At 38.9% G+C, this 24,560-nt stretch overlaps 3 protein-coding genes across 3 annotated transcripts in view; 2 read left to right on the forward strand and 1 right to left on the reverse strand.

Moving 5' to 3' along the window:
- Positions 1–24,560, forward strand: part of LOC114361729 (uncharacterized) — a 49,837-nt gene that overhangs the window by 14,244 nt on the left and 11,033 nt on the right. Inside the window, exons 13-18 of the mRNA XM_028316874.1 lie at positions 4,545–4,630; positions 4,834–5,888; positions 7,136–7,244; positions 7,850–8,039; positions 9,542–9,639; positions 10,082–10,167. Coding sequence (XP_028172675.1) covers positions 4,545–4,630; positions 4,834–5,888; positions 7,136–7,244; positions 7,850–8,039; positions 9,542–9,639; positions 10,082–10,167 — 1,624 coding nt within the window. The remainder of the gene's footprint in view (positions 1–4,544; positions 4,631–4,833; positions 5,889–7,135; positions 7,245–7,849; positions 8,040–9,541; positions 9,640–10,081; positions 10,168–24,560) is intronic.
- On the forward strand, positions 1,553–7,248 carry LOC114361732 (homeobox protein 12). Its single transcript, XM_028316877.1, has 4 exons — positions 1,553–1,706; positions 4,545–4,630; positions 4,834–5,888; positions 7,136–7,248. Exons 1-4 carry the CDS (start codon positions 1,641–1,643, stop codon positions 7,246–7,248), a joined length of 1,320 nt encoding a protein of 439 aa, XP_028172678.1. The 5' UTR covers positions 1,553–1,640.
- Positions 11,156–23,783, reverse strand: LOC114361731 (toll-like receptor 13). The gene is made up of 8 exons (XM_028316876.1): positions 23,489–23,783; positions 20,166–20,278; positions 18,115–18,257; positions 16,620–16,794; positions 14,268–15,596; positions 12,983–13,116; positions 12,191–12,318; positions 11,156–11,576 (listed from the first exon to the last, which is right to left on the reverse strand). The coding sequence occupies exons 1-8, from the start codon at positions 23,527–23,529 to the stop codon at positions 11,363–11,365; spliced, it is 2,277 nt and encodes a 758-aa protein (XP_028172677.1). The 5' UTR covers positions 23,530–23,783; the 3' UTR covers positions 11,156–11,362.

Below are 24,560 nucleotides of genomic sequence, written 5' to 3' on the forward strand. Positions count from 1 at the left end.
AAACTGTTGTAGAACTACCCATTCATAAATTCAAAGCACATATTAAAAGTACCTTAATGAAAAAGGGCTACTTTTATAGTAGCCCTTTTTCATTAAGGTACTGTCGATGATTATTTAAAAGATAAAAATGTTTGGGATGCGTAACTGCCTAGCTCGCATAAATATTTATAACTATGTATTTTGAAAACCTGTAAACCTTTGAAAAAGAGGCTGACAATAGTGTCTGAGTTTCTTGCGCTGCTTCTTCTCAGCACTGGCCCATTTATTGTCCTGAAGCAGTGGTAGGGTTAATACTGGGACGTGTAAAAGTGCTTTTTTAAAGCCTACTTACAGAAATAAATGAGTTTTTACTGAGTTTTCAAAGAAATTTTGAACAAAATTTGTAATAATTAATAAACTATTATAAATAGAAAGGACATTTTGAACAAAATTTGTAATAATTAATAAACGATCAAAATAATTATTATCGTCTATAATTTCAAGAAATCCACATTGAAAAACGATAGGAAAAAGGTTTTTACATTGCATAAGATAAATATTTTTTACCTGTTAGGTGTTTAACGTGCTATTCACACAAAAAGGGGCTATAAACACAAATTTCGCAAATCAGTCCGAGTAGAGTCAATGCACTAATTTAAGGAATTTGTGAAGTTGTTGTTATTATTTAAACAANCCTAGTTTTATTGGAAGGTCAACGATGAATATTACTTTTCGGCGGTCGGTCTCATGATGGTTTGCAACGGACTAAGCGCCGACAGATCGAATTCCGGTAGGGACAAAATGTTTGTGTTAAATGCAATAGCTGATCAATCTAGAAATCATTATTTAAGTGAGAGTGAGAGGCCAGACGTGAGTGAGTAAGTAAATAATTATGTTCCTTGGTCCTGTGGCTTAAATGTTTATGATGAGAAGCTTAAAAAATACAATACCCAAGTATGACAGAGTATTTTAAAGAGACTTTATTAAAACATATTATTAAATTTTATTTTTTATTTCTGCGAAATAAACTAATATCTCACACCAGTGCCATCTATAACTTGTTAGTACAATGAATCGTAACGGGTGCGAGCGCCATCTATTCAACGTCGATTGTAACTTCTTAAAGAAAATGAAAATTTCTTGCATTTTGTCATTTTTGTGCTTTTCGTGAAAATACTTGGGTTGCCACAGTGAAAATATTATTATTAATAAATTATGAGAGAGGCTTAATACAAATTTCGTTATTATTTAATAAAAATACGATAAAGTGTCCTAAATAAAATTCCTGTTATTATTTAATATCGATATAATTACTAAAAATACTATGCAGATAAGTGCACATCTAATTTTTCCTGTCAAAAAATGCATTGACTAAAAAATAAAAAAAAGTTTTTCAATCAAATTGATCAAAGGGCGGGAAATTTGCAAAATATTATAAAGTGTTTGTTTTAATATTTTACCTGAATTCCAGTAAGTAATCATACAATTCAATCAATTTTATCAAGTACAAAATCAGTTTCGTATTTTGCCTCTCGTTTATTTGACAGCAACACTGTAGTTGTAGTACGTACAATTTTATACATACACATGTAGGTCATAGAAAAAATGGCTTAGCACCAAAAGCTCGTATGTATCGTGGCAAGGAATAACTTTTAATTTAAATGGCCTTCAGTGATCTATGTCACATAGGTAATACGTACAAAACCGTCGAAAATGAATCTGATCAGGTAAGTGGTGAAGTGTTGTGAAAACTTGCCATTTTACATGGGTGTAGTAAATGTCTTGAGCTGTCAATTTGACCCAAAATCCGGGAAAAATCTCAGCGAATCTATTGAAATGTGTTTGTTATTAACATTCGCGTGAGTTGGTGGTGTTGTTTGGATAAAACATGGCTAAATAGTGCTGTTTAGTTTTAGTGTCGATGTGTTTTTTGCCCTCGAGTTTGGACGATGACATCTGAAGAATGCACACAATATTTTTAGAATTATGTAGTTTGCACGTTAGAGGACAAAATAACAAGGTAATGTAATAATCTATTTAACTATTACACAATGCTGGTGAATATTACAACATTCTAATTGGAGTTTTACTGAGATCTTGTTAGGTAATGCCACTTCTCAATATGCTTAATTTTGTTCCTACTTTCTCTGTAATTTTGTTTATGAGACATGTCCTTCACTGCTGAGGTTAGAAGCAGGTGCAAAAGTTACCTAATTTCCATTCACTCAGACATGAGACTCTAATGTAGCTATTAATAATATTCATAACAAACAGTTAGCACCTACCTACTGTTTTTGTACCTTAATGTATGTGACAAAATGTCACCAATGCCCCATTTCTAATTCTGATGTTATAAGATTAATACCAATTTGAATATTTCCAGTGTTAGATTTAGCAAAAGTTATACGTAAATGCATAAATTCAAATGACCTTGTGTATATTTCACTAGTAATCAATGTTTGTGTTGTCTCAATATGTAATTTACAGCTAAGTCTTTCCCATTATTGTTTATTGCACACCTCAATGGCGGTTTATCCACTTTTTTGTACGCATATTGCTAGACAATTCATCAATAATTGACATTTTAGTATCTCAGTACATTCATTTTGTAGTCAAACATTTGACTTCTATTGAGACTATGCTAGAATACATTATTATTTGTGATTGCAGTGCATTATCTTTTGGATTTGCAATTTTTCCTAGTAGCTGAATAATAATAACCCGCATATTGCTAAATTCAAGATATTTTGACAAATTGAAGAAGGCCATTACGGCTAGCTATGTTTGTGTCCGTGGCTCTGCACTTCCTAAATTAGCATTATGTTAGTATTGTTACGGAAAGTTCCCCAGTAGTGCCAACTCTCAGGGAATAATTTTCTGGAGCGATTAATTTTATACAATTTAACCACAAAGTTTTATATTTAATCAGTCTTACCCAAACTTGAGAATAAAACTAAGTATGAGGAGCCCATCTTGTTACTGATTATAGCAAATTTTTGAACTACATAATTATATTTCTTAAGTTAGTTATTCTTCATACTTCACAAAAATGTGTACAAATGGCATTTATATTGCAAGCAATGTTTTGTTGTGTTCGTTTGAATCAACTCTTTGAAAGTGCAATCTTGCAATCAGTTGTCGCGATGGCATCGTCATCGTGTTATTGACCTATCAATAACAATTGGACGCAACATTTTAGCATACAAGAGCACAAAGTCTCAATCGTTATTTATCACTTAATCTACATATCATACATGCAAAATCCACGAATCAATTGCTATTTATAACGTCCTGGTTAAAATTAACATAAGCACATTCTTCATAATTAATTTATCTGTATACATTCTAGGAAAACTAGGGGAATCTAAAAATACCTTGTGTATTTTTAAGTGCCAAAATGTAGGCTAAATTATTCTATTCCTCATTTCACTTTGATGCATTAGATTATGTATTTATAAGATATATCTTTTGCCCGCGGCTTCACCCGCGTGGAATTTAGTTTGTCACAGATCGTTATAATTAATAGCCTATATGTTATTCTGGGTTATAAACAATAATACTGTAAAGTTTCATCAAAATCCGTTCAGTAGTTTTTGCGTGAAAGAGTAACAAACATCCAGACATCCACATAAACTTTCGCATTTATAATATTACTAGGAAGTATTCAGCAGCACTTGTCTTTATTAATTTATTCATTTACTTAGCTAACCGGTCAACATGGAAGTCATTGGGGGAGGCCTATGTTCAGCAGTAGACATCCTATGACTGAAATGATGATGGTGATGATGATTAACAACTATTATGTCCCACTGCTGGCCAAAACTTATTTCTTTTTGCACTTTCTGTTGCCAGGCTAAACATGACTTTTTATAAGTGCACCAAATGATGTCATACTTGTTGTGAGAAATACCAGGTGTTAGTAATGAGATTAGCACCTTAAATTGTTGATATTAGATAACATGTTTATGTCATATCCCTATTTGAATATTTTTCATTCATTGTAATCACAAAGGATTGTAAGGTGATCGTATCATTAAGGTCACCTTTTCACTTGTTAATGAAATAGCTTATCCGGTTGAGCAAGATATTAGATACCTCTAGCATTTACTAAGAAAATCATATTGAATGATCCTTTCATTAGTCAGATATTAAGAGGCTATGATATTATTTGTGTCTTTGCTTAGTTCGTTCGTTCGTTTCAGCCAAATGACGTCCACTGCTGGACAAAGGCCTCCTCCAAGGTTTTCCACAATGAACAGTCTTTGCTTATTAGGATAATATTTAATGGGGTGTTAAAAGGCTAGACAGTTTGTAGCAAAGTTCTATCTTTTTGAAGTTATCTATCCCATGCCAATTTCCAAAAGTTAGTTTAATAATGTAGGTTTGTTTGCCAACCAGCAGAAGTATCCTCCAACTTTTATGTTCCCTATCTGTGTTTTGCAAGTTATGTCGGCTTCCACTCGATTACGTGGTTTGCGAAAAATTCTTAAATAAAACCTGAATATTCCTGAAAAATCACTTTCGATGTCATCCTCTTAAAATCTTTTTTTGTTAATTCTTTCCAGTCGGAACGCATTATGGAGGAAAACTCGATGGTCCGTGATCTCATCACAAAGATTCTCGACGAGACAACACCTACAGAAGGAAGCAGGTCAGCATTCAATCCGTAGCACAGTCGATAGCACATCAGGCTGTACGTTATTGCAAAATAGCGGTTATTACAATGGCATAAGATGCCGAATTGTCTTGAAGTGCTGTCGTCTGTACCTGGCGTTCCAAAAAGGGCGTCGGGAACGATTCTCGTCCTATAAACTATAAAAATTTTACTGAAACAGTTATTTTATTCCTTTGCAGCTCAAACCCGGTCCAGGATAAAACGCTAAGCGGTCTACCTGGCCAGTACCCCAAAGCCGACACAAACACCTCATACGTACCACCGTCATACTACCAGAACCTATACAACTATGGCCAAAACGACCAGAACGGCTTTAACTATTTACAAAACGGTTATGGAGGCTCAAACTTCGTCAATTACCCTGAAAGTGACGTCAGCACCTTACTGGGCATCGACCCGTTCCCAGAATCCAACTCTGACGTCACGCCAGAACAGCTCAACCTTCTCCGATTAGCTGCCCAGGAGATTGGCGGCGCCCAATTTTCCAGTCCAAAGTACGACGACAAGTATTACAACTTCTTCGAACCGAGCCAAAGAAACTCGCTACCTGACACGACATACATGAATAACTACAACCGACCGAACAGTTTGAATTTGGATTTGAGCTACGAAAACCCTTTCAATAACCAGCGATTCCCGAACAAATTCGACGGTTACAAAGACCAGAGTCAGGAGGCAGAGTTGCTAAGCTATTTGAACCATTTGAACCTATCGATGGATCGATCGAGAGACGAAAATCCGATCCAAAATAACATGGATTTCAAAATGCCCATGGATGGGCATTACCAAGAAGACTTCAACAAAATGCAGGAGAAGATGTTTTACAATCGGGGCTTCCAGCAACCACCTCCAAAGAACTTCATTGGGGACAATTTCTACAATATGATGTCTCAAGTGAATGAGCGAAGTCCGATCCAAAACTTCGAATATCCGAACCAAAACACGCCGGTTTCGGGGGCCAACAATTTGAATTTTAAACCTAACGGCTTCCATCAGAACGATTTTATGCAAAGACGTGACATGAATCAGATGCCTCGAGAGAATTACCCAGTGAATGGGGCATTGAATGAGCAGAGAACGAATTTTGAGAACGCTTTGGGCAATAACCAGGCTTTGTTGAGGCAGAATCAGGAATTGGCGCGACAAATGACCATGTTGATGAGGAATCGACCTCCGCCTAACCCTTTGAACGTGGATGTCTCTTTCTTGCATGAGAATACTCCTTTCAATCTTGGTGAGTTTATTTGTTTCATTTTAATATTAACATGTAGTTGTGTGTCATGTCTTTTAATTAACTTTTTATTTTATGGTTTTAATTCGTCTTTTGACATTAAACCAGTTGTTTACTGTTATTTACGACAGTGTTTTCATTATCATATTCCCTTAAAGAAGTTTAGTGTGTTCTAGTGGATTAATCTAGCGTTTGTTATATTATATCACAGTCAAGAGTCAATTTTGTAAATTGTATTTGTCACTTTCACTAGTGATAGCATCTAGGGTTAAATGAATAATGTCCGTTTTCACCATAAATCTGTAATTTTTAAGTGACCCTTAGAAAACAAAATGCCCGATAAGTGTTACCATAGGGGTCACTTAAAATTAGGGATTGATGGTGAAAACGGGCATGACGAACATAAAGAAACCTACTAACTGTTACTGCTGCAGTCAAATTATACAGGCGACGATCAATTACGTAAATCGACACATGTTTACGGAAATACTTACATTATATTCTATTTTTATACTTCAATCCTATGTAAATTAATTCACTAATAATATGTATGATACATAATGCAATAACAACAAATAATGCGCAATCATTCAAAAACTCTAGCAAAAAGCTAACTTTCTTTGTTTTATTATGAAAGAAAGAAACAAAGATTTTATTCAACACACTTTTGTAACTTTCATACATTGAAAGTAAATCTGTCATTAACGTGAATAAGTAATATTGATCAATTCGTCTCGAAAAATATAGAATGTGTGACGAACCTACAATAATGCTTTTCCCTGTGACCAGTCCACTCTTGTGACAAATCTATATTTATAAAAGCGAGAGGTCATTAATTGACTGACTGGCTCACTCACTCATCACGAAATCTCAGAAACTAAAGCCTGGTCCGTAAGCACGTAGAATTTTGTCCAATGACCCCAAGCTACCCATCCTTATCGCTCGCGCGTAATTATGTTGCTGTCGCGCTCGCACATTCACTGCAGGCGCCCGTCGCACAGTCGCGACAGCAATATAATTACGCGCGAGGGATAAGAATGGGTAGCTTGGGGTCATTGGACAAAATTCTACGTGCTCACGGACCAGGCTTTACAAGTGCTCAAATTTTGCATGGGGGTTCCTTTTAGAACGTAGGTGCTCACTAAGACGGGACTTTGCAAAATTCAATCCCTAAGGGGGTAAAACGGGATCCACTAGTAAACAGTAACTCTTTTCAACGGATTACTAACAATTATATTTCATTTTCCCAGGCCTGGGCGCGTTGTTAGGGCCTAGTCCGCCCGTCCCGCCGCCAGTGTTGCCATCGCCTATGCTCGATTTACCACTTTTGGCGCCGTTTTATGCTATGAGGAATATGAGGTGAGATTTGGTTTCTTTTTGCCTTTTCTGACTCTTTATGGCCTGTGTTCTGGGTCAATCATACTTATCGTAGTTTTTAATTTAAATGGAACGCTTAAAATTTTATATAACCAAACGAAAACCTTCTCTTAAGAACGCCAATAAAGGCCGTACGTAGCACATTTATCAACCTAGAAAGGGATCGTAACCGTATCAACTCGAGGCGATCAGTATTCTTTGTATGAAACTCCATACTTCAAGCACACTTATAAGCACAGTAACGTAAACGCCTCGCCTCGCGGTTGACAGCGCGCGAAAGCCGATGACAGCTCGCAAAAGGTTTCCTTTCCGAGTTGATATGTCTGCTATGACCTTTAGAAAAATATCCCTTTATATTTAGTCACTACCAGTACTAGCTCTCTAACCAAGTATCTAGGGGTAACTTTTGACCAAAAGCTTACTTGGAATTCGCACCTAAACAACATCATCCAAAAAGCCAAAATGGCTCTGTGGAGTTGTTGTCGAATGGCAGGGTCAAGATGGGGACTAAAACCCGCAATCGCCATATGGCTGTACACAGCGGTCGTGAGACCGATAATAACCTATGCCTCTGCCGTCTGGTGCAGCAAAGTCAACCAAGTGACAACAATACAGAAACTGAGCAGCCTACAACGGCTAGCCTGCATCACAGCAACCGGAGCACTATCAACGACACCAGGGGCTGCATTAAATGCTCTGCTGGATCTTATACCACTGCATATGCATGTGCAAAAAGAAGCCAAGCAGAGCACATATAGAATCTGCACCCGCACGAAAGTCAGATGGGCTTCTCAAAATCTGATAAGACTCAAGGAATCAGTACTTGAAAACAAACTTCTGTGCATGCCCAGTGACGACATGCATACGGAATGTAACTTCACCAAACTATATTCCGTAAACATACCTCCTAGAGACAAATGGCTAGAAGGCCAAATGTCATTTAAGGNATTAGATTTGATGCAACCCTACATCAATGCACGTCAAAAAAAAATATTTACTTTGAGGCTACGCCTAGTAGTTTTTTTTTAAATCGAAATTAAACGATGCGATTTGGGTATTTTGGTGAAATTACAAAAACAATTAATTTAAAAGTAGCCGCCTGGCATGGAACGTGTTATGGGGGCTGAAAATATAGGAAATGACCCATTCTATCCGCCAAATCATTTTGGCACACGATGCGCCAAACACCCTGTAGTTCCTAATCGATAAAACAATTTATAGATTTAGTGGGATTCCGTGGAGGGTAGTTGAACGGGAAGCATGGTCGATCTAGTTTTAATGGTTTCGATTTATTATTTAATGGACTTTAGTGTACAAATTTGGTGTTATTTTGTGTTCTAAAGTGCAGTGAAGTGATAAATTATAAAAAAAACATTGAAACACTTCGAATTTGAGCGCGCATCGAGTGTCGAGTGGGTTGTCGTATGAACAACCCGCTTTGGACCCGGTGGCGTCTTGAAACCTGCTTACGGGCATATTTAACTCCACGGAATCCATGAAAAATTAATAGAATTGAAACACCCACGTTCTATTGATAATTATGTCATATTTCACTCGACATTGGCAGAAATAAACCTCCCAGAGAGGTTTGGTTGCCAGTAAATAAATAAAAAATTAGATTTAGTGCTTAATTCAGTGCCTGAGGTATGGGAGCGGCACGGGAGGGTGTTTTGAGACGTCAAATGTCAGTGAGACTTCAGATAAAAGCCATGTATTCATTAGGCAACATTTGTTGATAAACTGTTTATGACTAAAGCCTGGTCCGTGAGCACGTAGAATTTTGTCCAATGACCCCAAGCTACCCATCCTTATCGCTCGCGCGTAATTATATTGCTGTCGCGACTGTGCGACGGGCGCCCGCAGTGAGTGTGCGAGCGCGACAGCAACATAATTACGCGCGACAGATAAGGATGGGTAGCTTGGGGTCATTGGACAAAATTCTACGTGCTCACGGACCAGGCTTTAGTGTGAAACAAGTTTACCATAAACACAGGTTTCTGAAACTTGGCCGTCCACACTTGCTCTCCACTCATAGCGGGGAGCACGGCAACATGTATCATAAACAATGTTTCATCACCTATGTTTATGGACTGTTTATAAACTGTTTACAGAGATTATAAAACATTATATAAACAGTTTATAAATAGTGTTTATCAACAAATGTTGCCTAATGATTCAGATTTGTATATTCTGTCACGTCATAATATGTCACTGTCACCCCTTCCGTGCCGCTCCCATGCCTCAGGCACTGACTGAGTTAAGAGCTAGAGCCATAATAAAAATCTGATGTTTTCTTTTCAGAATTGGCATTTCAAAAGTATCTGAAGACATGCATGACCAGAACTCGTGCTGGAGAAGTGAATCTTCGTAAATATAGGTAAGGCTGGTGTCAGTTAAAGCGAGTCCTAGAGGGTTTGCTTTAACTAAAGTAAAGCAGTTTAAAAAAATACGACGACCTGATAAAGGTAGCAGGAAGGCGCTGAATGCAGGCCGCTACCAACCGTGCGATGTGGAAGTCATTGGGGGAGGCCTTTATGTTCAGATTTTTTTTTCCACAATGAGGAAGCTCTTGGCCTGTATCTCGCCTGTTTGGAAGTGATGATCAGGCCGAAGGTGGAAGCGAGCTTCACCCGGAATCCTCAACCACAGAGGAACTGACTATCTTACTTCTAACTGCCGGAAAACAACAATGCTGTTAACATTGTTGTTATGGCGACAGACTTGTGGTTGAAGTGGACGTCCTGTGGCTGAAATGATGATGATGATTTAAAAACGTATAACAAATATTCAAGTGGAATACGATCTTCTTTTGTGTCCAGAATTTGCGGGGGTGTGTTAAATTTGGATCTGCTGACCACTCCTCCTCAGCCGAAGAAGATGACTGGATCCATCGTGCTGACCACTCGTAAGTCAAAAATTTTGTCTTTTCATCATCATCATCACCCTATAGCAGTGTTTTTCAACCTGTACCCCCCTTTACCCTTTAGGGGGTAAGCCTCTATAAGGGGGTCGCGAGAGGTCGAAAAACGACCTCAGTAAAAAAAACAGTGAAGTTTTAAGATAGATTTGTCCGAAATCTAATTATGCAAATGCATAAATGTCGTATGGATTGAAGAATTCGGTCCCTACAACATCTTTGTAACATTATAAAATGCATGAAAAAAAGCGAAAGGTCGGGGGGTCGCCAAATATTTTTTCATACTAGGGGGATCGTGTCATGAAAAAGGTTGAAAAACACTGGCGTATAGCAATCAAGCAGTGCACTGCTGAACCCAACCGTCGAAATTTTCAAGTGTTCCCGACGCTGTTATACATTACAGCCAGCGATACAATGATTGGTCTAGGGGAATTATAAGTAATATTTACAAAAATACATTTATTTTTAACTAACTAAATACAACTAGTTAGATATTTCAAAAGTATTTACAAAATTTAAATGTAATTTGGACCAGCCACAGATATTTTAGGAACAATACCTATAGTTTTACTTGAAATCTATACAATTAATTAGTTACAATATTTGTACTCGAATTAGTTAATTACTAGTATAATTTAATTAGTATAACAAAACGGCAAATTCATGGGTAAAAACCAAATTTTAATGAATAAACCGTTGGGCCACTAAAGTACAGCCAACGAGAAGCGATACCAAATGTAAACAAACCCAATGTCATGGGTGAACCCGTCTGACTTTGACATATTTTGGCGGGAGAACGAGACATTACGACAAATACATAAGATGGGAAGAGACAGAATATACTGTCAACTCGACAGTCGTGTCGACCTTTTGTATCGCTGCTAAAGCCTGGTCCGTGAGCACGTAGAATCCCGTCCAATGACCCCAAGCTGCCCATCCTTGTCGCTCGCACGTAATTACCACATTGGACGGGATTCTACGTGCTCACGGACCAGGCTTTAGTTGGCCGTACTTTATACTAATATACATACAGGGTGTCCCAAAATTAGCACGTCCCTGACACTGGAGGTAGCTAGTCTAAGCTAAGACATAACTCTGAAAATGTGAGTTTCGTCGATGAGTTCAGAAACAAAGAACTTAATCATAAATCTAATAGGATCTTCTTAATCATCTGATACATATTTCACGCCAAAGAAACCTTATCCTCGTGCTTCTGTCTCTGCGTCACCACACTCTTCTTCAATCTCTTCCAGAACAGTTGTTGTTCAGACTTGTTCTTCGGCCAGACTATGTAGGTCTTTGTCAGCATCAAGTAGTGTAATGTGTTCGGTCGGAGACGGCGGGGGATGTCTTCTAGAAGGATTAGGATGAGGTCTTCTCGGCGGGTTTCTAGAAGTCTGGAAAAAAATCGTTAGATCATTGGAACGCAATCAAACCCCCCAGATTATAAAGGAAAATGACCTGTTGTATCATTTGATTACTAAATGAAATACCCATTTCCCGATCCCACACTGCATCCCCTTTAAAGTCAAAGATAGAGCCAAAATTTTCAACCAGTGAAGGCGTTACTCCCAAGGTCAAGTTAAAATGGCATTGGACCCTCAATGAATGAATTGAAATTAATCAGAAGAAACTAGGAGTTCGAAGTTAATGATCAACTACTCTGTAATACGAAGCGGATGTTACTAGTTTACAAATAAATGTATTTAAATAAAAAGGTCATACTAATATAGAAGATTCTAAAACACACGTTTCCAGAAATCCCAATCTCTTACAATCGATTACTGTGTTGGTCGTTAGGGAAGAAAAGTCAAGTGGCGCTCTCGACCACAGACTGGAAGATACCTGCCTTGTCTAACATAAAAAAAAAGTTAAAAAATCTCGCTAGGTGGACTGACGATTTGATGCATGTTGTGGGAAGCACATGAATGCGGGCGCAGACCCGATCGTTGTGGAAATCCTTGAGAGAGGCCTTTATCCTTTTGACGTCATATGGTTAAAACGAACGAACCTGTGTTGAGCCAAGTGCATCTCGAACTGGCACCACTGGCTGAGCAGGAACTGCTTGGAGATGACCAGCATGATGGCCTTGGAGCGGTCCATGCACGACACTATGTTCTCCAGGATCGACAGGCCCACCTAGAAATAAAAACCAAAATCTCTATACCAATTCTAAATCGGTTCAGCGATTTAAGCGTGAAAAGATATCCAACAGACAGTTACTTTCGCATATGATGTTAGTACGGATTTTGTACCCAAATTAGCTTTGACCTAAATCTTATCACCACCATAGTTTAACGTCATATAAGGCTAGTCTTTCTTAAGAGCAAATTGAAATGTTTTATTACGGTTCGTCATTATCATCATCATTTCAGCGACACAGGACGTCCACTACTGAACATAGGCATTAATTAACATGTGCATTTTATTAGAAAGAAATAAAAATGTATTGCTATGGACATTTTCAAAGACAACATATCCAATGGAAGAGAATGTGAACGACAGGGCTACTCCGAAACGCTGTTTAGTAGTTTCGAGTCTACCTGTCACCATCACTCATGCTGGCATCTCGCTTTGCGTGAGAGGGATAGCTACATTCGCAACTTCGGATAACGTTTTTCGGAGTACCCCCGCTGAGCAATGCCACACTGGGACAACAGCGATGCCCCCCACTGCATGAACCCCCCACTCAGCATATGCCATGGCCCACGGTGAGGAAGGCCACGACGATGCTGGTTTTCAGTGTGTCCCATGCCGAGTGGGAGTCACGGACACTATTACGGTTATAATGATAATATTATACCTGAAAGTCTCTCTCATGGAGACACAGGCTGACGCTGCAATCGTTCTCTAGGTGGCTCAGGAGTTGATCTAACACCCACGGTCTGTCTTCATTGCAGTAAGACACGAAGACGTCGTAGTTGAATATAGTATCGTCTGTGAAAAGAAAGAATTTTATCTATGGCTTCTATAGAGAGAGTGGATTTGCAATGGAGTGAAGTTAACTTCGAACTCCTCCTATGTTCTTCTGATTAATATCGTTGCGGGTCCAATGACAGTTTAACTTTCCCCCGGGACAAACTTGACCTACACTGATTGGGTAATTGGCGGTCAAGCTGTAGATCCTAGCTACATAGGAGTTGCAGCGGTGGGAACGAGAGGTGGGAATAGTCCCGTATCGAGATAAGAGATACAACAGCCCACCGATAAAAAATAAAAATAGAGAGCGGAGGTGTTAAGAGTCCCATGGATTTTTTATGGAACCCTGGTAAAGTCTTGTTCTTTTGTGAATAAGTCATTCTACAGAAGCAAGCCGAGGTAAGAACTTTAGCGCAATAAGAAAATTGTGTGACGAATTGAAAACCAAGGACAAACATCACGCTGACTATCTAAATTCGTTATCCAAATTATTTTCGTTACGTTTATCAATACACTGATGTACTTGAATGGAAATGGGATGATAAACCAGATAAATCTAATACTGTATCAGTCTACCGATTGAGAACTGAATTATGTACATCCGAGATAAATAACGATAAAACGCAAAACCTTGTATGCCGCAGCTCTAAATTGGAAAATAACACAACAAAAAACTAAAAAAGATGCTACAGTTTTGTATGATGGGTATCTTTTTGAGCAGGACAGTTTTATAGTTTTGTTCAGCCTCCCCAACTCGTCTGGCTAGCGAGGGGAGTGTAGGCCAAATCCTCCATTTGCCTCTGGTAAATTAGAGAGGGTCGTGCTCCTGGAGTGGAGACTAAATGACCTGAATGATAAGTAGTCCAGCGTTTGAACTACTGACCCTTGAATCGGCAGTCCGACACTTACACAGTTGGACTATTATCGCCTTAAAGTTTAATTAACGCCTGAGTTTGTTCCGGCGTTTCTTCTCAGCACTTGCCATATGTTTGTCTCGCGCTGGTAGGGCCCAAAAGATCAGGAGACATGTAAAGTCCCCATAAGGGCTACCTTTTCTTTTTTATATTTGACGTTCATAAGTGTCACTTGTGGTCTAAACTGAATAAATAATTTTGATTTTTTGATTTTGATAATACAATGCTTAAAAAATGGAGTATTAAAAAACTTACCACTTATGATCTTCTGTTCGTTCACCATGCTCAACATCGCGGAATTCCTCATGGTCACATAGCAGTATCTTAAATTTCTTCTATAAGTATAGCCTATAATCAATGCAGGCAATAGTACTCCAGGTATAACCAACAGCGCAAGCAAATGAGCTCTCCCTGACTCCAATTGCGCCTCGAAATCTGACCTCAGCTCTTTGCAACCACTTCCCTCTCCAAATGGCACGGTAACGCTTTTGGACAATGCCAAACATGAATAAGAATCCTTATCATAATCGACTAAGACAAAATTTCCCTTGACCGCAATCTCTGGGAGACTCTCCACTGATATTGAAATGTTTCTTCTGCTAGAAATCATATCGTTCACTTCTATAAACCCTAAATGGAAGCCGAATTTGTCTGACGTTTCTCTGTTACTGGCATGCATTGGGCGTAGAAGCGTCTTCACAGAATAAGCCTCGTTCTGCGCTGCCAACTCTATAAACTCCTTAGAATGACAGTTGCAGACCATAGGGTTATCTGATAAAGCCAAAAAGTATATACGGCCTAGGTCCCGGATCATGTCTTCGGTTATCACATTGACTGTGTTACTTCTCAAGTCTAAGAACCTTAAAGACGGCATCAAAGAGAACAACGGCCGTTGCCAGTTCGTCAGTCTATTCCTTCTCAAATCCAAAGCTTGCAAATCCACTAATGATCTTGCTGTCGTTCGTTGCACGTCAGATATTTCGTTATTAGTCAATTTTAGTATCTCAAGTCGTCGAAAACGATTGAAAACATCAAAGCTTTTCAAGCCTATGTCGCTTGCGTAGAGAACTTGCAGCCGATTTTCTAATCCTTGCAAAACACCAGCGTTTTCTAGAACGGCGAAATTTCCTGACAGATCTAAGTACCTCAAGGATGTGTTCGCGAAAAAACCAGATTCGAATCTGATTGCACCAACGAAGCAAAGTGACAGCCTCTCCAGGCTTGCACTTAAGTTTCTAAGCGCTGAAATTCGTCTGGTATTTAGCATTGTATGTGATAAATCCAGTGATCTCAAGTTCTCTAAACTGGCAAACACGTCATCGCTCTCTATGGACAAGTGCACAATATTGTCATCGTCTGGACCATGGTTTCTGCTTAAATCCAAGTGGACAAGATTGGTAAGACCAGCGAAGGAGTTGCTGTTTATATACGTAATGATGTTCCCTGATAGATACAAAGCTTCCAGCTTGGGCATGTTTTGGAAGATGAAGGAATCCAGCGTCTCTATTCCGCATGATCTAAGGTCGAGTTCTCTTAGGCTGGTGAAGGTCACCCATTGGAAGCCTGCTGCCCACATCGCTCGGACTGGAAACAGAAATAAAAATAATAATTAGCTGATCCGGCGAAATTCGTACCGCCTATCGCCCGTATTCACTTACGATGCTTGCTTAAGTGAACAAATCGAACTCACAACGTTGAATAGAGGTCTGTGACTGGTTCGTGTGGTCACACTATGCGTCCACGCGCACTGTGAGACCTCATAATAGTGTTTGTAAATATTTATTAGCGTATGTTTATCAGAAATAATGCAGGATTCTAACGGTTAAAGAATTTTGCAAGGTCCAGTAGCAATCAGTAGCATGGAACCTATTTAATACAAACAAACAATCAAATATTTCCTCTTTATAATATTATTAAAGTAATTATGAATTTACGATACATCAGCATGTTATCATGTTTTATTCGAGAAGTTGAGAGCTTATCGTTTCTCATAAGTGATGATAAAATGAGAACTTGTTTTGCACTCTGCTATGATAAATAAAGGCTTTGACGTGCACGCGATAAGGACCTTCTCTGGTCGACTAGAATCCCGTAGTGGATTAAGCCTATATTGCCAGTCAAATTATCGACTGACTCCGAACATTATACAAGGAGACAAAGTTCATAATATTGTAGCAACTATGTTGCCTCTCCACTGCCTAAAATCCATATATTATTATACCATAATTATATCCATGAAGAGACTAGATGGCTTGGTGATGATATTTATCATTATAAACATGATAGTAGAAAGTGTATCCATTTGTTGAATTTTGTTGAGATTTCTGAGTTCGTGCTTCTGCATTAGGGACTAAAATGACCTGATGATGATCAATAAAATAATATACTAGCGGCCACCCGCGACTTCGTACGCGTGGATCCCGTTTTACCCCCTTGGGGATTGAATTTTGCAAAATCTCGTCTTAGTGAGCACCTACGTTCTAAAAGGAACCCCCATGCAAAATTTTAGACTCCTAGCACTTGTAGTTTCTGAGATTTTGTGATAAGTGAGTGAGTCAGTCAGTCAGTCAGTGACCTTTCGCTTATAGATATAGATTAGAACCGTACTTGCTCCTCTATGTATCATGCCAGTGTTGATCTCGGTGGCTCCAGTCGCGTTGAGTGACACATCGTACTGCTCCCCCGGAGAGCTGACTTCGATGAACCTGTTCCCATAGAGAGTGAGGTACTCAAGTGACTTCGCCAGATCCCATCCGTAGCTGTCCAGAACACCGTTGAAGACCTGGAAAGATTAAGACAAACTTGATGGTGTCGTCATCGCGAATCGTCTCGCGTGAAGGTTCGATAACTTCCAGTCTCCGAAAAGGTTATGGTGATAGACCGATGACCTCATAAAAGTAGCAGAAAGGCGCTGGATGCAAGCCGTTACCAACCGATCTTTACGAAAATGGCAATGCCAGATTTTGTATGGAAGGTGGCGTCTTTTTTTTTTCGCGCGGCCATCGACCAAACTTTGTTTTTTGATTACAAAATAGTGTAATAAACCAAACTTACTATGGCATGTATACCTCTAAACTCAGTCTGAACTGAGTTACGAGCGTTAGAAGTTTGATGATTTACATACTAGATTTGCTTTTTGCGCGCAAGTTTTGTAAGAAATTGCTTTGGTCGGTGGCCGCGCGAAAAAAAAAAGACGCCAATTTCCGGCATTGTCTTTTAGCAGTGGACGTCCTATGGCTGAAATGATGATGATGGAGATACAAAGTCAGCAACCCAGTATTTGGCAGAAGGCCTCGCATTTTGAGGCTTTGGTATATATGGAACGTCTATAAAAGTGCGTTTTGATTAATTTAAGGGAATGCACCCAGCTTGAATGCCCAAAAACACGTAGCCTTGAGCTGTCCACTATTGGACGCACTATTTTACCCTTGGCCTCAGCCTCGAGTTTAGCGGGCAGCGGGGTGGGAGCGGCAGAGGGGCGGGAGCGGGCAGTGCACTCCTTCTTTTGCCCACAATAAATCGAGCGTTAGGAATAAATTTGAATCGAAATAAAATTGTCGCCGTTGTTCAAACATTCGAATAAAAACAAATATCTCGACAACACAATCCCGAACACAACATTTCGCCGCTAAAGCGCCGCGCGAGCTGCCCGCTTGTTTCGAGAACGGGTCTGCGTTGCCCGCCCCGCTCCCGCGCCGCCGCCGCTCCCGCCCCGCTGCTCGCTAAACTCGAGGCTGAGGCCTGTTTGATGACCGCTAGCAAGACAAGAGTAGTGTAGGACCTCTAGTTAGCTGGAGTAACGAATTGCGATTGGTCGCTGGCAGAAGCTGGGATACGACAAGCCGAAGACAATAAAAAAATGCATGTTCTCATTTCATAAGCCTCATCAACCTGTCTCGCTGGTGTGAGGATCTGGGAAGTGTAAGCTAAATCCTTCATTTGCCTCTGGTAAATTAGAGAGTCTAGCGACAAAGTAAAATGGCGCGTATTCTGAACTAATTAGCCTCCCTGGGTAACGTAGGGAATGTAGGCCAAATCCTTCATCTGATGTCATGCTCCAGCAGTGTTGAATACTGAATATGACCTAATGATGATGACTCACCGGAGGCACCCTGGTCAGGCTGTTCCTAGCGAGGCTCAGGTACGTCACGTGCTCCTTTCTGTCACGGGTCACCACCGCCAGCTGCTGCTGCAGAGTCAGCGTTGGATTCTGCACCGCTGATAGGTCCATGGACTTCTTGATGTCTGAAAGAATTGCTTTTAAAATTACACTCCAAATCCTCCATTTCCTTTTGGTAAATGAAAGAGGGTTGTGCTTCAGCAGTACATAAATGACCTAATGATGACGATGATTACTTCAGAATGAAAAATGTCATTGGTTCTAGGTGAGATGAGAAAAAAAAGTAAAATGAATAAAACAAACACACATACAAGTAGTTCATTCAGCTTTCTTCCGGGCTTAAAAGTATGTACCTAACTCAATCAGGTCTGTATTCGGTTAAACCCACACCTGGCTCAAGGTAGCAGGCGCAGAAACGGTCATTGTGGAATTTGGACACCTTTGTGAACCAGCAGTGAACTTCCGCAAAATAGGGGTAGAAAAGCCTGGATACGGGACTATTCCCACCTCTCGTTCCCACCGCTACAACTCCTGTGTAATGGTTAAAGATATTTATTCTCAAAAAAGACAAATAGTCACTTACATGAGAACATCATTTACATGAGTATTCAAATAGATCGTTCAAAACGCTTATTTTATTCATAGGTAGGTTTACTCATTTAGTGCATTCGTATTATTTTATTTTATTTTTTTATAACCAACTGCTTAGGTACTTTCTAAAATATGTTGAGCAAGTTTAATTTTAAATCCACTAAATGAGCTTACATTTTTTATTTCTGAGGGTATTTTATTATAAAGTTGCGCTCCTTCAAAAGTAATCATTTTTTTGCCATAATTTGTTCTTACTTTGGGTAGTACGAGAAAACTGGCTCGGCGAGCGCTTCGTTTAGTAAAGTTTTTAGCTGTAGTTAAGGTTATACTAGTATGGAAAGAGCTTTTTAAAATTTTTCTTATTAGTATGCAGGTAGTATAGGTATATAATTGCTTGATGTTCATTAATTTAGTATCATTATATATTTTTTCAGTTGAAGTTAAGCGGTTATATTGAAAAAGTATTTTTATAATTTTGTTTTGCATTACTTGAAGTGGAGCCAATTTTGTTTTACCAGCACCACCCCAAATCTCCAATAAGTATAGTAGATGCGATTTGACAAGAGAGTTATATATAGTGTATCGTAGACAACGCGGGATACACCGAGAGATTCCCTTAAGAGAGCCAATGAGAGACGTTAGTTTCGTTCTGACGTGCTCGATTTGTGCAGTCCACGTCAAGCCGCTATCTATTCGAAGGCCAAGATATTTTTCGCAATTTTTTTGTTTTAATTCAATATTGTTTATTTTTAGAGATTGAAATGGTTTTATTACTTTATTTTTTGCCTTAAATATTACGAAACAAGTTTTTGATGCATTTATTGTAAGGAGATTATATTTGAACCACAAGAACAGTTTATTTAGGTCTTCTTGAGCCTTTGTAATTATATTATTTATGTCAGATCCGAAATAGAATAGACATGTATCATCGGCATATAATGTAATATGGCCATGCAAGTCTAATTCACGTATATTATCAATATAAATAGTGAAGAGCAATGGTCCCAGAATAGATCCCTGGGGAATGCCACATGTTATGGGTAGTTTTTCACTCTGTATATTGTCTATTTTGACGATTTGGGATCTGTTTGTCAAATACGATTGAAACATTTTAAGTGCAGAGCCTTGTATTCCTATTCTTTCCAACTTCATAACTAGCNAACTAGCCAGGATCGAGTGATGATGAGTGAGCCAGGTCGAGGAACTAGTGTAGCCAGGATCTACAGCTTGACCGCCAATAACCCAACCAGTGAAGGTCAAGTTTGTCTCGGGGGAAAGTTGAACTGTCATTAAACCCGCAACGAAATTAATCAGAAGAACATAAAAGGAGTTCGAAAAGCCTGGATGCAGGCAGGGCAAAACTAGTCATTGTGGAAGTTGGGGGAGACCGTGATCCAGCAGCAGTGCACGTCTCGACTAAGAAGGAAGAAACTGATACATACCTACTGAGCTGGTCAGCTCCCCAGTCTCCGTGACCCAGCTCTGAACGTCCGTCATGACTCCGGTGAGGCACTGGTTCCGTTTGATGGAACACGCCACCCCGGAGAGGCATGCTCTGAAAAATTAATATACATTATACATTTTAAGAGGTTCTATAGTTCAAAAGGAAAGTCTATCTTTCAAGACTCGCAAGCGAATCAAAAATTACGAGTAAAAGGCGAACCTCTATAATTTACCAGAGGCAAATGGAGGATTTGTCCTACACTCCCCACGCTGACCAGACGGGTTGGGGAGGCCTGATGCTCGCGTTCGTCCCTTTAGTCACCTCTTACAATATTTACGGAAAGAATAGGAGGGACATAATAACTATGGAACCACACGATTCATGTTTCTATTTAATGTGAGTTTCTGGAGCTGCTTCTTCTAAGCACTGGCCCATTTATTGTCCCAAAGCAGTGGTAAAGTAAAAGCAATACTGTAACGTGTAAAAGCGCTATTTAACAGCCTATTTCATCATTAATATCATCATCATCTCAGCCATAGGACGTCCACTGCTGAACATAGGGCTCCCCCAATGCTTTTCATGTTGCCCGGTTGGTAGCGGCCTGCGTCCAGCTTTTTCCTGCTACCTTTAGGATGTCGTCGGTCCACCGTGGGTGGACGTCTCTCGCTGCGTTTTCCGGTACGCGTTTAACAGTCTATTTGCAGAAAATAAATTACTTTTAATATTATCGCCATCCTCAGTTCTAGATGTAAACAGATTTGAAGCTTTTACGCGTTATTTTTGTTGTTTCAAGCGCCAGCCTCATCGATAAGGTTTATCTAACATATTACGTTATTAACTATCTGCTGGTTTACTTTATCTGCCAGATATCTATGAACTAAGTAGTCATGTAAGCTTCAACCACACCAACGCGTGCAGAGGGTCTAGACAAAGTGCAAATTTTAATCGCAAACCAGTCGAAAAGCTCCTTTTTTGTATGGAGTTTTGACGGATTCGATTTTCGATTCGATCAAAAAGTGCGTTTTGTCTAGGGGGGTAGATCACCATCGCCGGCGCGATCATTAGGCCAGTAGGCCCAGTTTTAGACCCAAAATTAGATTTTAAATCGGAAATAATTCCTACAAAAGATTTTATTACTTTAATGTCTTCATTGGTTGCCCATTTAAGACTCTCCTAGGTTTTCGACTTCGACGGAGTTGTGCTTAAGTGGTGGGGATGCAGGATTAAATGCCCTTCAAGCGTCAGGAAGACCACTTTTCGATGGGGTAAGTCCTTTACGCGGTATAACCGGAAAACCTAAAAAGCGCCCCTTTCGAGGGCCCCCACCACTTAAGCACAACTCCGTCGAAGTCGAAAACCTAGGAGAATCTTTATGGGCAACTAATGAAGCCATTAAAACACTAAAATCTTTAGTAGGAATTATTTCCGATTTAATTCATTTTTGTGTTTAATTCTACTGGCCTACATAGGCCAATGACAGTCCGCGCGACCTGTCATTGGCCTATGATCGCGCCGGTTATGGCGATCGCACGCGTTGGTGTGGTTGAAGCATTTCCAAGATTTCCGAAAAAGAAGTTTCTAATATATCTGCAAACGTGGTAACTTAAAAACTTATTTAACTATTTTTGATAATAATTAATCAAGTATTTGTATAGCGTTTCTTTCATTTAATTTAATTTATTGCATTATCCTGTGTTTTCAATTAATTATAATGATTTGATTTCAATTATTAACTTAAATACGTATTTTATTAGTAACCGGTAAATTTAACCCATCAAAAACAATACTTGTCAAAAAAACCAAGTCTCGCAACTCAGTTGTTCTACGGTAAAAAGTTGTGAGATCCATGTAATACCAAGTCCAGGCCAGGAAATCTTTAACGTTTTACATAAATTATTGACTTGGCCATCGCACTAAATAATTTAATTTACACGTGTTTTCATGCGATGGATTAATCTCTTCTATAAATTTTGTATGGATTTTTTGTTTAAAATAAATGCGAAACTTTGTATAGACGTCTGGATGTGTGTTTGTTACTCTTTCACGCAAAAACTACTGAACGCATTTTGATGAAACTTTACAGTATTATTGCTTATAAATACATGACTTACAAGTCAATTTCCATTTCAAAGTTAGACTAGTAAAACTTTAAGCTAGCTTAGGGTAGCAGGAAGGCGCTGGATCCAGGCCGCTACCAACCGGGACGATAGATATGGAAATCATTGGGGGAGGCCTATGTTCAGCAGTGGACGTCCTGTGGCTGAAATGATGATGACACTCCCTCTCCCCCTGCCACCACAGGGGGAATCTACTCAGGAACACCCAAAGAATCACTATTGTAAAAATTACCCTTCTATACCAAAGTGGAGGGGTTCTTGCGCTAAATTCCCTACTAATAATAGATTGCATCTCACTTAACACCAGGTGCGATTGCGGTCAAATACCTGCCTTGTCTAGCATAAAAAAAAAAAAAAAAAAATTATGTACCTACCTACTCGTATCTATTAGGTAATTGCCTTTGACATTCATCATCCTTACCTATAAATTAGCAATAATTAAGTACGTCTTTTTGTTTATTACTAACATAGATTAATAAACCTAGATAACTTAGTAATTACAAGAAAAGTGAGGCAATTGAAGAGGACCATTATGGCTCTCTTGAAACGTCACATCAAGTTTTATAACGGTTAAAGGACGTAGCACACTTATCTACTCGGAAAGGCATCGTAACCGTATCAATCCGAGGCGGTCAGTATTCTTTGTATGAAGCTCCATACTGCAAAGTACACCTAACGATCCGCTCTGCCATGACCTTAAATACTCCTATTTTCGGAAAAATCACACATACACTTTTCACAACGTCACGACAGACTAACTATGAGAAACTTCAAAAGTCTGTCATCCTACTAATATTATAAATCCTCCTACTTAACATTATAAATGCGAAAGTTTGGATGTCTGGATGTTTGTTACTCTTTCACGCAATAACTATTGAACGGATTTTGATGAAACTTTACAGTATTATTGTTTATAACCCAGAATAACATATGACGATCTGTGACAAATTAAATTTTGGGTGAAGCCGCGGGCAAAAGCTAGTCATCCATACAAAAAACACCGGCTAAGGTTATTGTTACTGTCAAAGTAACTAAGAGCCTTATCACAGTGCTTTACTATTTTAATCTTATAATTTAATTTGAATTTAAGAAAAGTAAAAACATAACCCTCCTTCTGGCGCAGTCGGGTAAAAAGTTAAGTCAGTTTACGTACTTTTGGCGCCTAAACTGTAGTTTCACTAATTAAAAGTATCAAAATACTTACAGCATCCATAGCAAGAACGGCACTAACAGTCCATTAGTCATTTTGTATTATTATAAACATTTTTCACAAAGAAAAACTGTGTTTTCGTCACGGCCTAATAATATTTATCATCATTTTCACACACTACGTCACTTCACTGAAAACACTGAAAAAACTCAAAAAAATGCACTTTTCACTGAATTTCCCGTGTGTTCACTAAAGAAATCTTTTCACAAACTTGAATTTGATTTGATTTGAATTGTATCTATTTATTTTAAACAGCAATATAGCCTGCTATCGTTCATTATAACGAGTGACAATCAGAAAGGTAACCAGTATCGATTGATTGTGTTATCTAATCTGTGACTAAGAGACTATGTTATCACCCGTATTCACAAACGATGCTTGCTTAAGTGGAGCAGCAAATCAAACGCACAGCGTTGAATAGAGCTCTGTGATTGGTTTGTGTCACCCTGTGCGCCCACGCGCACTGTGTTGTTTGTGAATACGGGCGTAAGAGACTATACATACAGGGTGGAATTTTGTAATGCCTCTTAATACTGAGGAAAGTACTCTTAATACTGTAGATAGAAAATTTTACTGAAAGAAAAGAAAGAGAACTGCATTCAAAGATTTTCGAAAATTTTTCGAAAATTCTCTACCATAACATACAATTACCTGCCTACATAATTAAAATAATTTAAGATTTCATGGTTTTCCTTTCATTTGATTTATCAAGTTTGTTAGAGAGATTTCATCCTTATACTATTACCCTAACGATCGATGCAATAAAAATACAGGGTGTAATTTTTACCAGATTTTAGTTGGTTCGAGTCCCGGGTGTGGCAAGAAAATTTTTGGAAATCTTTGAATGCAATTCTATTTCTGTTCAAAAATAAAGGAATGTTTACTTTGAGAAAAAAAAATTATCATCTACAATATTAAGTGTAGGTACTTTCCCTCCAGGTGGCATTACAAAATTCCACCCTGTATGTTAAGTATTTTAAGCTATACCTGTAAATTTTTGTGGCAAATTATTCCTTATTACAAGGATATAAGTTGCTATAGTGTCAAATTTGATGTGCTAGCGTCT

This window comes from Ostrinia furnacalis, unplaced genomic scaffold, assembly GCF_004193835.3.
Source record: "Ostrinia furnacalis isolate ACB-3 unplaced genomic scaffold, ASM419383v2 OfSCF5965, whole genome shotgun sequence".
NCBI classification, from domain to species: Eukaryota; Metazoa; Arthropoda; class Insecta; order Lepidoptera; family Crambidae; genus Ostrinia; species Ostrinia furnacalis.